Raw genomic sequence first — 15,231 nt, 5'->3', positions numbered from 1 at the left:
TCAGCACAGTTCATCCCAAGGGGAATGAGATGTTCAGCTTGTTCACACGTAATCATTTTTGACTGATGCAGGGCTAAAGCAAAGGTATCACTTCTTTCCCAATGCAAAGGCTATGAAAACTGAATGACCTATTCCAATTCTTGCAACAAACTAAACTCTTCCCAGTTACCTATTCTTAACTGTTTTTGCCTGATTAAATAGTAAGCATCAATGTAGGATCAATCATTTTAACCTGCCTAATCAGCAGATTCAGTACAAGCAACATCCCCATGGAATTTTGCAGTAGTTGGAGGTCTAGTCTGCCTCATCATAAAATTAAATTGAAATGAAGATAGTAAAGGGCCCTACTGCAGAATACAGAGAAGCGTACCTAAAATATTCATGGTGCACATTCTAGATTTACGAGGGTTTTTATTTACAAGAGAGAGGAAGGAAGTGACGAGAGAAAAGAAACACACTCTTAACTCAGAAGAATTCAAATCAATTTCCAATAACAAAATATGCATTGTATCCAAAATTTAAAATTTGGTCACCTGTAATCTCATAGGAAAAATAGGTGTATTCAAAGATTTATTTTCTATGAAAATTATAAAAGCTCACTTTTTTATCCAGTGAAGTTGGTGAAGTACTATCAGTGGAGCTGAGTAGGTCTCTTTGGGGACTACTCTAATGCTACTGATGTATTTTGTTGTCAGGAGACATTTCCTTATATCCACTCACTTAACTTTCTCAGGAAGACAAGATGAAGTCAATCAATTCCTGTTTAAATAAGATGTTGGTTTGAACTGGATATCTAAAGAAAGAAGACTTATCTCTTCTTTCTCAAGAAAGAATAGTTAAAAAGGTACACACTCTTCATGTATACTTTAAAGAAAATATATGCTTCACATTTAAATAATCTCAACTCTTTCATAAATGGTTCAATTTGCTTCATTATCATTGCACTGAAATTACTTTGTGTAAGAAAAGAACATATTCTCAAGTGTTATGCTCTCTCGTCTGTCTTCGCCTTGTTTTAATTTTATAAAATCTGAACTAATCTTCAACATTTAGAGGTAGAAGCTGGCCTGAATCTAAGCCTGAAAACCAATTCCTTCTGTTTCTCTTCAGGCACTTACATGAATAAGTCACAGATATAAAAGATTATATCATCAACTGGAATATAATTCTGTTGCTTTTTATCCCTAGTATTCTCTTAAAGCAATTTCATTCTCGTCAGAAACGGCATATTTTAAAGTAATAGACAATCTATTCAAATTTTATGACAATATTAGTCAAATATTTTCCATTTCATTCACTCAATATCTTCCAAGGCAAAGTACAAAACATTCCAGTGCACTGTCAGAATATAGAGTCTGTAGGGCTCATTTAACCTTAATGAAGGGTCTGTTAGGTTTCTAGCTGAAAGCTTTCCTTTTAGCTGCTCTGATTCATTCAAACTATGGCGACCCTATCATTCTTTAGCCTTTATTGAGGAACCCTGTTTCCTGTCTTTCTCCTTAGATATTAAGTGCCAACATCCCTCACTCTGATAGTGCTCCTAGGTTACCCTTGCCTCTTGCAGAAATGCCTATTTCAAAAATAACTGAAACACAAATAACATGTCTGGTAGGAACACCAGAAATCAACTGGTTTAACACTTTCATGCAAAGTGAAGACTTGGGGACCTGGGGAGATTGAACATTGTCTGAAAAGCATACATTTTGTTAGTAGTAAAGTTGGGGTTTCCTCAAGCTTAAAGAACTGAGAAGGCTGTCTAAGGTTGAGGTCCTCTCCCAACAGATCCTTCTTCATGAATTTTGGTACAAAGAGGAGTAAGGGATTTAAGAGGCAAAATGTATGGGTAGGAATGTGTGACCGATTACATCACGGACTCAGGAACTGCAATAACCTTGAAATGGTTGCTTAAAGCACAGGGATGATAGAGAATTTCTCCATCATCCCAGTTTGTCTTTGGTTAAGGATCATGCTGGTTGCAGCACCACCATTTCCTGCCCACACCCGAAGTGGATGAGATTCTCCTGTGTCCGATGGATACCCTCAGTAGACAGAATCCTGTGACACATACAGAAATTGTAACCAACTCCAAGCACAGACTGAGAAGAGATGCCGGGAACATAGTGCCACATCAGAAAACCAGTCAAGTTTCAGATCTAGTAACAAGGCTTAATTGATTTATCTTAAGTTCAACTAATGTCTCATCTAAAAATTATGATGGAATTGATGCTTTATTTCCCCCCAAATGACACAGTGCATAGGAATTCCAGAGCAATATAATTCCTCAAACTCTTAAACTAGTCTTTAGTTTTCCCTTTTGTGGGGGAAGTGGGATGGGGTGGGGTTTGGCCCACACCCAGTAGTGTCCAGGCTTTATTCTTGGCTCTCTGCTTATGGATACCTCCTGGTCATGAATGAATACCATACGCTGTGTGAGGGACTGAAACAGGGTCAGTCACAGAAAGATGCAAGAAAAGCACCTTATCACTGTACCACCTCTCAATACATGCCAAAGTGATGTAAAAACAGGATTGGGGGCAGTAAATATAAATTTGGGGGTACAATTTCTCATTGAAAAGTGGAAAACTCCTGTTTTGGGGGGGTTTGGGGTCATACCTTGTGGTTCTCAAGACTTAGTGCTGGTTCTGTCCTCAGAGATCACTCCAGGCAGTGCTCAGGGGACTGTATGTGGTACCAATAATCAAATCAGGGTCATCTAGGTACAGCAAATACACCTCATCACCTCTACAATCTCTCCAGCCTATAACCTATGTTGGAGTACACGGAGCGTAGGTTTATCAGATTGCACCCATCACAGCACTCCCGAGTCACTCCCATTACTTTGTTTGTCTGTAACTACTTCTTTGTGCTCTCTTCCCCAACCAATTTATAAGGTCTCATCCTTCGAGGACACTGAACTTGTACTGTAAGTTAATATTGCCTTTCTCCTCTCCTTATGTCTTTTGAATAGTTTACCTTAATACAATGCCCTTTTTGTATAGATACAGGAAGACAATTAATATTATGCTTTATATCTTAGGACTTAATTGGCTTTGAATATTATTCACTCCTGGGCAACTGCTTTCTCAACTTAAGCCTCAGTTGCCCTCACTTCCTAGCACCCCAAAAGCAGGGTCCCGACAAGGGATTGGATGGAACCAGGGCAAGCTGGTAAGTTATGTGCTACCCTGGCATCGCGATGGGCCAGGCCAAGGTGCCACAATTCTTAACTATAGGTTAAGAGTTTGATCATAGGCAAATGCTGTCATGATCTTAAAGTAACGACGAGACTAGGACCCTGCTGCTAGGAATAGGAAAGATATCTGGCCTGAGCACTGCAGTCTGAGATCGAGATGGCCCTAGGAGAGCAATTCTATAAGCTCAAAGTATTTCCTACTGTGTCCATACAAAATGATTCATATTATGTATGCTTATATATTGGTTGGACAAGGAGAGGAGAAACATGTCCTAGAAGCAGTTTTTTCCTGGGTGTCCTGACTAGTTTGGATGAGACTGAACCTTTCTCCCCTTCTAACTGCCTTCAGTAAATGATTTCAGTATATTGAGGCAGTTTCTCTTATCTCACAGGAACCTAGCTGGTCTTAGGTATGCAGATCCCAGGTGCTAAGCAAGGCCTGATCTTTGAGATGTTGATGCCTGGTTCTAGGCAGGCTGATCTTGGAGATGTAGATTCCAAGCTCTAGCAGACTGGTCTTTGTTGTGCTAATCCAAGTGATTGTAGCTTGTAAAAGGTGAGGCCAGGATTACTGGCCTGCAGGTGTAAAGAAACAATATGGAATAATATGGATGTAAAGAAACAATGTATGGTTTACCTCCTTGCCTCAATGTTCTTTCTGTAACTCCTTTTGATGACATCACTATATTGCACCCTTTAGAGGTACTATGATCTATATAAGGGAGATTTCAGGGCTCTCTGGGGGGACACTGCATCAGAGAACCTGGGAAGATGGAGCTGAGGACAAAGCTGAGAGAACAAAGGCGCACGTGCTTGACAGATCCTGGGGCTTCCATGACATACATCTCTTCCATGTAATAAACTGCTGCTAAGACCAACCAGCTTGGCCTCGTTTCCTTCCTTCGCCTGACCATCGCCATCGACCTCCCTGGAGTGGGGAAACGGCCTGACTGCCGGCCTTTTTATTTTTTGTGTGTTTACACAAACCTAAAACTTTTTAAATAAGAAATTAACATGAAGACATGTTAGTGCATGAAGGCACTCTGAAGCTAGCTATATCTTAACCACATAAATCAACAAAACTTGAAGCATGAGATCCAACCTACAATGCTGAACTTAAAATGCATGCCATTGAAGGAGGCAGGCTGGAGTGTGGAGAAAAATTGGAAACACTGGTGGAGGGAAGTTGACACTGGTGGTGGGATTGGTTTTGGAACACTGTAGGTCTGAAATTCAAGTACTAAAGACATTATAAATCATGGTACCTTAATAAAAAAGTAAACAGTATAAAGAAGGTACATGAGCATGGCTGAAGTGGGTACTTGGAAAATCCAAGTTGAGGAAACATTTATTTCCTTTCAAAGCTAAAACTCCAAAAAGCACACATCATCAAGAGAGATGTGTGGCTAAAATTCAAGACAAAATTCTGGATCCCAGTAAAACACAAATTTCAGATCGGAATTAAACAATTTGAAATGCAATAGCAGAAATCTCTATGGAGACTCTTCCAGAAAACCAAAACCAAAAAACAATTAGAAATAAACAATTGATGCTATCCCTGAATTTGGTTTTGTTCTGGTTTTTGGCCATACCCTGTGGTGCTGAGGGTTTACTCCTGGTTCTGCACTCAGGAGTCACTCCAGGCAGTGTTTGGAGGATCATCTGGGGTGAGAGAGATTTAACTCACGTTGGTCTCATGCTAAGTAAGTGCTTCCTGCTGTATTTTTGCTCTGGTGTATATGTGAAGTTTAATAAAACTTAACTAGTCTTTGTTGTTTTATTTATGTTAAATCTGACAACTTTTATCATGGACTAGCCATGATATTTTATTTGTATGTAAGTATATATATATATATATATATATATATATATATATATATATATATATCAAAGCCCATTCAATTCTGTGTTCCTACAATAAACTTCAGAAGTGGTTTGACAGTGGTTAATAGAAAAAAGTGCCCTCAAAATTCGAGAACAGGAATATCCTTGTTCAAATCCTAATCACAGAAATAACAAACATTTTCAGCAACTAGGGAGCATAATTGTAAATGTACAAATAAACAAAAAGATGGCTATGAGAACATTGACAGAGGCTATCTTTCATAGGGAAGAAGCATACAGATGTCAAATTTTCAACAAGCTTGACCTGCTCCGAGACATTAAGAATTGAAGATATAGACGTGCTAAAAAATAACCTTGTCTCATTACTTCAATTTGCATTGCAGGTAATCCCTTCCAGAAAACCAAAACTTCAATAAATCACATACCTGACATTGTTCTTTTTCAAGAATATAACAATATGGTTGAATTTTTTTAAAGACAAAAAGCTGAGCTAAATTGTACTGGAAAAAATCATAATTTTTAAATGTTGGTGGTAGAATTTATTTCTCTGCATCTAAAAATTTTAAGTCTTTTAAATCTCTAAGTGTGCTATGGGTGTATAAACGTATTCAGATGTATGAATAATACACACGTGCCCATAGCTTGTTTTCCACTAAAATAACACAAAACACACAAACCTTATGCTGTTGTACTTGGCGTTTTAGATCCTCAAGATCAGGTCCAAGGGGCTCCTTCTCCATTTTCCTTGTTCTCTCCTCTGTTGCTGTTAGCCAGTCATTTAATTCTTTTAGTTGCTGATTTTGTAGATCCATTAGAACCTTATGTAAACTGAAAAAGAGAAGGACGTCCATTATTAACTCTAGCAAAGCAACTGTACTACAATTAAAACTACAACGAGTAAAACTGTTGACATTTATAATTCATGGTGTGTTCACATGGTTTGACATCTGTTAAACATTTAAGAAAAAAATATGTTGAATCCACAATTATGTCTGAAGTTATTCTTTCTCTGACATTATCACTCACATATCACAAGATTCCTAAAATTGCATATCATTTAAATGTGAGCATGTTAACTAAAGTGCAATCACTTTCAGGTAGCTGAGCTAGCAGTAATATTTTGGCAATTATCTGTTTATCTATCAATCATGAAAATACATGTGATGATTAAAGGTGGGCACAAACTTGTGTTTCTCATCCCATAAGGAAAAGGGTTCTACTTCCCATCCTTATGAAAACTGACTGACCTAGGGATTTAGATTGTCCATCAGAATGGACAACAGAATGTTTCAGAAGTAACAGAGCACCTGTTCCATGAATAGGCTATACGAAAATAGGTAGAATTTGTATTTGTTCTCTTGGAATCCATCTGCCACACTATTAAGATGAGCAGGTCACAATACTGAATGATTAAAGACTACATTAAGAGTGACCATAGATAAAATGATATATTAGAAGGAAATATTTCTGCTGCATGCATCTATCTCAGTGAATGACCCCAGCTATAGTACAATCACAGAACCACTACCTAGATCAGCCCTGTCCAAAGTTCTGATCTATAGAATCATGATGTCACTGTTTATTAGTAAGCCACTAAGTTAGAAAGGCAGTTGTTATTCAGAAATAGATATGAGAGGCAGTACATTTTCAAAGGTACATGTAAAGCCCTATGGCTTGCATCTGCAGCCTGCTTACATGCCCAGAAGCAATCACTTAAACCTTATCGATTATAACTTCACCATCAGAGACATGCGATGATGTCTAGCCTGCCATTCATACAACCCCATAGTGAGGACATAAATTTAAAAATATACTCCATTCATTTAGACAAAATTCTCAAGAATAAAATGAAAGATGCTAGTACCTATTTTAAGATAAGAATTATTTATGAATGCACGCTTAAAGCACTTAAAGCATTATTGGAAATAAGTATGCTGCAGGCATTCTTAAACTTTCTCCACTTTCAACACCATTTTGTCTAATAAAGTTTTACACAACTCCAGCCATGTATTAGATATAGAAATCAAACAAGTACTGGTAATAAAACTTGAATTTATTATTAAAAATTTGGTGAAACCTCAAAAATCAATTTTGTGACCCCAGGGAGTTGCAACCAATAGTTTACAAAATAGGGTATGCTGAAAACTAATATTATAATGAGTTCAATATTATGAAGAAATAACAATTTGACTTAGCAATATACTACTATGATTTATCAGATTTTTCCAGAAATTGCCACTCACACAAAACACACACAAACCTGAATTAAAAAATAATATAGATGATAGAAATTATATCGGTTATATTTTCAGATCATGATGCACTGAAATAGATGTGAATCGCATACAGGAACAATAAAATCAAACACCTAGAAATTAAACAACAAGTGGGTTAAAGAGGATATCAAAGAGGAAATTATGAAAATGAGGACACAAGCTACTAGAACTTGTGAGACAGAGCAAAAGCAGTGTTAAAAGAAGAGTTGATAGCTCTGCAAGCATGCATTAGGAAGGAATAAAGGGCCCATGTTAATAACTGAAACTCACACCTTAAGATCTTGGAAAATGATGAACAAAAGAGGCCAAACAAGGCAGGAGGAAGGCAAAAGCAAAACATAGAGTAGAAATAAATGTACTGGAATCCAAAAAAAAAAAAAACATACAAAAGATCAATGAAACCAAGCGCTGATTCTTTGAGAAAATAAACAAGATGGATAAACCACTAGTGAGACTGATAAACACTTGATCACTTGATCACTTGACTTCCCGTTGATCATTGATTTGCCCGAGTAGGTGCCAGTAACGTCTCTATTTGTCCCTGTCGTGTGCTAGAGTAACCCAATGGCATCTGCTCATTCTAAGAACACAAAGAGCCTCAAACCAATCATTCAGGGTCTTGACGATGTCTGACCATCTGGTAGGTGGGTGGCCACACGATCCTTTGACGTGCCATGGAATCCAGTCAGTAATGGCTCTAGTCCAGTGGTCGTCTCCAAACCTCATTACATGTCCAGCCCAACTGATTTTTGATGTCTTGGCAAAAGAGACAGCGTGCCTGATTCCTGACCATTGATGGAGGTTAGAACTCTGGAATCTTTCTCTCATTTGAGCGAAATGTGATACTCCAAGCATAGCTCTTTCGATTCCTCTTTGGGAGAACTGAATAGCATTCTCATCCTGTTTTCATAGGGCCCAGGTCTCTGAGGCATATGTTAATGCAGGAAGAACAGCGAAATCAAAGAGATGTGCCACAGCCGGAGGTTCTTCATCCTCTTAGCTAATTCTTCGATGCTCTTGAAGGTGTTCCAAGCCGTTCTCTTCCTCCTGCGCAACTCAGGTGCCACGTCATTTGTCATGTTGACTTCTCGACCTAGGTACACATAACTGTTGCATTCAGAGATGGTTGTTCCGTTGAGAGCAAATGGAGTGTCAGGAACAAGGCTGTTTCTCATAAACATTGTCTTGGTTAGATTCAGCTGTAGCCTGACCTTTCCACACTCACGGTCGAAATGGGCCAGTATTTGTGTCACTTGGCTAATGTTTGCTGTTATTGGAACGATGTCGTCAGCAAAGCGGAGGTGGTGTAGCTGCCGATCATCTATCTTCACTCCCATTCCTTCCCATTCCAGTTGTTGCATGATGTTCTCGAGGGTGGCACTGAAGAGTTCCAGTGAAATGGTATCACCCTGCCAAACCCCTCTCTTGACATTGATGATCACTTCTTTGTAGAATGGTGAGATCCTGGTAGTGAATCCTCCACTACCTCCACTACCCAGCCACCGTCATGCTCCAGGATGCTTTCCAGATCATGCAGCTGCTTTGCGGCCGTGTGACACATTATAAGACACTTAATAACCATCTTCCAGAATTGCCGCTTCATACTTGATAGGGTTCTAGTATGGTTTGAACCATGGGAACACCTACAAGGGAAATTAGAGTCTGCCCCAAAAGGCTCTATCCCTCTCGAAGAGCCTGGCAAGCTATGGAGAGTATTCTGCCTGCACGACAGAGCCTGGCAAGCTATCCTTTGTGTATTTGATATGCCAAAACCAGTAATGAACAAAGGAACAGAGAAAGATAAACCTAACAAAAAACTGAATCAGAAATGCAAAGTGGGATATCACAACAGAAACTACAGAAATCCATAGGATCATCAGATTATGTTTAAAATCTTTATGGCACAAAACAAGAGAATCTTGAAGAAATGGATAGATTTCTGGATTCTTATAGCCTACCAAGGCTGAACCAAGATGATTTGGAATACCTCAACAGGCCTATGACCGTCAAGTAAATTGAAATGGTAATCAAAATTCTTCCCAAAAACAAAATCCCAGGCTCAAATGGATTCACTAGTGAATTTTTTGAAATCTTTAAAGAGGGTTGACTGTCAATCCTCTTCAAACATTTCCATGAAATTGAAGAAAAATAAACATTCCAGAGAGTTTCTATGAGGCAAATATCACTCTCATACCCAAAGCAGACAGAGGCACCAAAAACAATAAATAAAATTACAGACTAGTATCCCTGATGAAGACAAATGCAAAGAAACTCAACAAACACTAGCAAATAGAACACAACAACTCATCAAAAGGCTCATCCACCATGATTAAGTAGGATTCATCCCTGGGATGCAAGGATAGTTTAACATTCACAAATCAATAAAAATAATAGACCATATCAATAAAAGAAAAGATAAAAACCACATGATCATTTCAATAAATGCATAAAAAGCTTTTGACAAGATCCAGCACCTGCAGATAATAAAACTAAACAAATTTGGAGATGAAGGAACTTTCCTCAATGTAGTCAAAATCATTTAGCACAAGCTCACAGCAAAAACATCCTCAATGGAAAAAACTAAAAGCCTTCTCTCTAAGATAAGGCACAAAATAAGATTGCTAGATGGCGGCCACATGGGAGCCTTGTGGACAGCAGGTATGAGCCGGGGGAGTGAGGGCGACTAAAACCTCATGGGTCGGGGGGCGTTCCGGTCCGTCCTTCACGCCCTACCGAGGTCACCAGTCGCCCCCCGCGAGCGGCTCTCCAGCACGGCCATGGCCCCAGAAGCACGAGGACTTAATGCAGAACCCAGCAGCTTGGAGCAGAAAAGTGAAAGGACTATGCGTTGATCCAGCCCATCAAGTCTGCCGGAGGGGAAAGGGTGTTGCCCCATTCGCCCTCTCCTCTCTGGAAAGAAAGATGGCGGCCACATGGGAGCCTTGTGGACAGCAGGTATGAGCCGGGAGTGTGGGGGCGACTAAAACCTCATGGGAAGGGGGGCGTTTCGCTCCGCCCTTCACGCCCTACCGAGGCCACCGGTTGCCCCCCGCGAGCGGCTCTCCAGCACGGCCACGACTCCAGAACACAGAAACCAATTTCTTAACTATCTGACTTTCAGTAGAAATACTTCCAGGGTCAATAGGTAAAATAGCAGAAATCCAAAACCAACATTTAATTCTTGAACCCAGCTGTAGAAAGCAAATCACTTCACAATGCTTTTTCAGCATGTCTGATTTGGGGGGGGGTAAACTCTAAATAATAGTGGTGAATCTTTTATTGAAACAATGAATCTAATCAAAGCAGATAGAGTGTTAACTAGAATTCATCTGCCTCACAGGGACGGGGAGGGGTGGGGGGTGGGGTTTTATTGGGGTTCTTCATGGTAAAAAATAAGTATTGGTAAAGGGAAATGTGTTTGATATTTGCATGACTGAGACCTAAACCTGAAAGCTTTGTAACCTTTCCCACAGTGATTCAATAAATAAATAAAAAAAAAATAAGATTGCTCACTCTTGCCACTTCTATTTAATATAGTAGTGGAGGTACTTACTATAGCAATTAGGCAATGCAAAGATATCAATAGCTTCCAGAGAGGAAAGGAAGAAGTCAAGTTCTCACTATTTGCATATTATACTTAAAGGATCCTAAAGATACTACAGAAAAGTCCCTATAAACAATAGGTCTTGATAGCAATGGCAGGTTATAAAAATCAATACCCAGAAATCCATGGCTTTACAATATACAAATAATGAAAGAGAATAGAGAGATTTTAGAAAAACAATACCATTAACAACCATGCCTCAGAAAATCAAGTACCTTATAATCAGTTTAACTCAAGAGATGAATGACATGTACAAAGAAAAGTACAAAGCAATACTTCAAGAAATAAAAGAGGACAAGAGAAAATGGAAAAAATTCCCCTACTCATGATTAGGAGGATTAACATTGTCAAAATGGCAATATTTTCCAAAGCATTATATAGATTAAATGCAGTTCCTATAAGAATACAAAGAACTAGATCAAACACTCCTGAAATTCACATGGAACAACAACCCCCCACAATAGCTAAAGCAATTTTTGAAAAAGGAAGATGGGAGGCAACACCTTCCCCAATTTCAAACTGTACTACAAAGTGGCAGTAATTGAAAAAGCATGGTATTGGAATAAAGACAGACCCTAAGGTCAATGGATCAGAGTTGAATATCTTGACACTGACCTTCAAGTACATGATTACCTAATATTTTATAAAGGAGCAATAAATATGGAAAAGGAAATCCACTTCAACAGGTAGTGCTGGGAAAACCTGGTAGCTAAATGCAAAAAAATTATGAACTCATACCTCTTTCTAACACGAGGCAAAATACTCAGATCAAAATAGATTAAAGACCTTGATCTCAGACCTGTATCCATAAGATACATGGAGGAAAATGTGGGCAGAAATTTCCTTGTCATTGAAGCTAAAGGTATCTTCAAAGGTGAAACACCACTGATCAAGCAAGTGAAAGCACAGATTAACAAATGGGACTACATTAAACTAAACAGTGTCTGCACCTAGAAAGAAACAGTGACCAAGACAAAAAAGAGAGCCCACAGATTGGGAAAAACGTATTTACACAACATCCACCTGATAAGGGGTTAATCTTAGTGATATATAAAGCACTGGTAGAACTTTACAAGAAAAAAAATCCAACCCCATCAAAAAATGGGGGGAAGAAACGAACAGAAACTTTCTCAAAAAATACAAATGGCAAAAAGACACATAAGAATGCTCTACATTGCTAATCATCAGGGAAATTCAAATCAAAACAACAACAATGAGATATTATCTCACCATGGAGATTGACTGACACACATCAGAAAGAACAAGAACAACCAATGCTGGAATGGAATAAGGCAGAAAGGAACTCTTAATTGTTAGTGGAAATTCTGACTGGTCCAGCCATTTTGGAAAACAATATGGGAATTCCTCAAAAAGCTAGAAATTGAGCTCCCATAAGACCCAGCAAAACCACTTTTGGGAAAATTCTCTGAGGCCCCAGAACACACCGCAGAAATGCTATCTGCACTTCTATGTTCACAATAGCTAGAATGTGGAAACAAACTGAGTGCCCAAGAACATATGATTGATTAAAGAAACCATGGTACATCTACAAAATGGAATACTATACAGCTATTAGGAAACTTAAGTTATGAAATCTGCTTTTAAATGTATGGACATAGAGAATATCACACAGACTGAAATGAGTCAGATGGAGAGGGACATACATAGAATGACTGGACTCAATTGTGGGATAAAAAATCATAATATAAAACCAATTCCCAAGGAGAGTAGAAACAGGGGGCCAGGAGTATTGGTCCATGGTTGGAAAACTGCCTCAAGTGCTATGAGAGAAGGCAGTTGGGTAGTGAAGGGACCACTATGACAAAGATAGGTGGAAGTGATCAATCTAGATAAGAACTGCATGATGAAAACAGGTAAAGGAACAAACATGATAACCTTTCAATAACTGTATTGCAAAGCAAAATGGCACAAGGGGAAGAGAGAGACAGGAGTTGGGGAAAGATAAAGAGAGAGGGAGAGAGAAGCAATATGCTTCTCATAGAGACAGGTTGTGGGGGACGGAAACTGGGGACATTGGTGGTAGAAAATATACACTGTTGGAGGAATGGGTGTTGAAACACTGTATGACTGAAACCTGATCAAAATCAGCTTTGTAACTCTGTACCTCACAGTGACTCAATTAAAGAATAATAAATAATATGTATTACAGGATGGAGAGATAGTACAGAGACCAAGGAGTATATTCTTTGTATGTCTCCAATCCCATTTCAGTCCACCATACCTCATAATGTTCAGAAGTGACCCCTGAGCACAGAGCCTAGAATAAGCCCTGAGTATACTGGGTGGGGTCCAAAATCCAAAACAAATAAATATATAATTTGAATTACACCACTTCATTGCACACAAAAAAAACAGGGTTCAGGGCGACTAGCCCACGACTAGAAGCTTGCCACAAGCATATGGGGGGTGGAGGGCAGTTAGGATAGAGATGGAACTAGCATGACATTAATTGGAAATGATCACTTTGGACAAGAGCTGAATGCTGAAAGTATGTATAAGGTTATGTCTAATAACTTTTCAGTATGTGTATTGCAAACTATAATGCTCAAATGAAGGGATATGGGAAGAAGGGATAGAGAGAGAGAAAAGAAAGAGAGAAGTACCTGTTAAAGAGAAGCAGGCAGGGGGTTGGTAGAGGTAACTGGGGACATCGGTGGTGGTAAAAGTACATTGGTGAAGGGTCAGATGTTGGTGCATTGTATGACTGAAAACCAGTCATGAAAAACTTTGTAACTGAATATCTCATGGTGATTCAATTAAAAATTAATTAACACAAAGACTGCGCCATTTATTAACCTTTAAGATTTCATAGGTACGGTTCCCCTGGGACCCATTAAAATTAGAAATCTATGACATGAGCTTTCAGTTACCAAACAGAAAGCATATACATCTCCTTTTTTTCAAATAGGAAACAGCATGGATGAAACATCTATTTAAGTGAAAGAGAAATTACAAGTTGCTAGTTGTCTTTTAGACAATGAACATCATCTCGGCATTGAAAAGCACCTAAATATATCACATTATTGGTTCCGTCTATCCCTTGGAGCCAACCTGATAATGATTTCCTGAGAGTTGTTGGCAATATTACTCCTCACATTTGCTGTTTTTCCTGCCCAGTTTGTCATTTCATTAAGCTAAAATCTCACATTTTGAGAACCAAAGGGGGAAAAAATCACATTACTTACACTTGAAGAAGTGTTTCCAGTCTAATACACATTTGTTAGAATAATAAAGGACTTTACTTTTTAAATATTTGCTTTTTTGCTTTTGAATATTCTATTTAAAAGACCTACTGGTTTCCTTACATAAGTGCTCTGGGATTGCTCTCATAAGGGCTCGAACCTGGATCTCCTGCATTCGAACCAGTAGCTGAATCTAAACTCACTGACTTGGAAACTTTCAGAGAAATAGCTATGGCAACATTAATAAGAGGAAATTAATAATTAATAAGAGGAAATCATTATAATTTAATTTCCATACATTTCAGAAGGGACATGGTAAGAGAGGCCAAGGTGAATAAATGTCATCAGGAATTACAGAACAAACCTTAGAATTAGAAGGTAGTGCAAGAGCCAAGGTGCCTGCTTTGCATGCAGCTTCTCTGGACCCGGGTTTGAGACCAGTCACTACCTCTGGTCAACCAGGTCACTCCAGGAGTAATCCCTGAGCAGAACTGAGTGTGTCAAAGAAAAATAAAGCAAAAGGGGGATAGAGAGACAGCACAGTGGGTAAGGCTCTTGCCTTGCATGAGGCAAGCCCAGATTCAATCCCCGATACCCCATATGGTTCCCTGAACCCAGCCTGCAATATTCCCTGAGTACTTCCTGCTGTGACCCCAAAAACAACAGCAAAAAAGTAAATTGAAGACTCATGAGCAGGTTAATTAAACATACGATTCTGAGTACTTGCTATATAGTTGGGTTAGTCTCTTTCTGCTACAGAGCTCGTTTTCTTGGGATGTGAACCTGCCGATAATATATAGGTTGTTAGGGTACATAGCACCCTTGATAATACAGCTAAATTGGGTCCATGTGGTTTAAGGAAAGGGGCTTTTAAAAAAATAGTGGTGTTTCTAGAACTCTTAATGCTGGAAGAGAGGAGCTTTTAAGACAGAAATGTCATCTATACAAAGACCCTGAGGCAGCAAGGACCAGGGAGATTAGAGATTGGAAGATTTCTGTAGCTCAACCTGAAAACAAAAGTATCATTTCATATTTACTTATTTAATTAGCTATTTATTTGGTCACACATGACAGTGCTCAGGGCTTACTTCTTTCTCTGTACTCAGAGAT

At 38.8% G+C, this 15,231-nt stretch overlaps 1 protein-coding gene across 1 annotated transcript in view; it reads right to left on the bottom strand.

Moving 5' to 3' along the window:
* DMD (dystrophin) overlaps positions 1 to 15,231 on the bottom strand; it is a 2,292,284-nt gene that overhangs the window by 1,618,443 nt on the left and 658,610 nt on the right. Inside the window, exon 12 of the mRNA XM_056131284.1 lies at positions 5,716 to 5,866. Coding sequence (XP_055987259.1) covers positions 5,716 to 5,866 — 151 coding nt within the window. The remainder of the gene's footprint in view (positions 1 to 5,715; positions 5,867 to 15,231) is intronic.

This window comes from Sorex fumeus, unplaced genomic scaffold (genome assembly GCF_029834395.1).
Source record: "Sorex fumeus unplaced genomic scaffold, SorFum_2.1 ptg000086l, whole genome shotgun sequence".
NCBI lineage: Eukaryota > Metazoa > Chordata > Mammalia > Eulipotyphla > Soricidae > Sorex > Sorex fumeus.
Note: the sequence above shows the minus strand (reverse complement) of the source record. Positions and strands in the feature narration are given on the sequence as shown.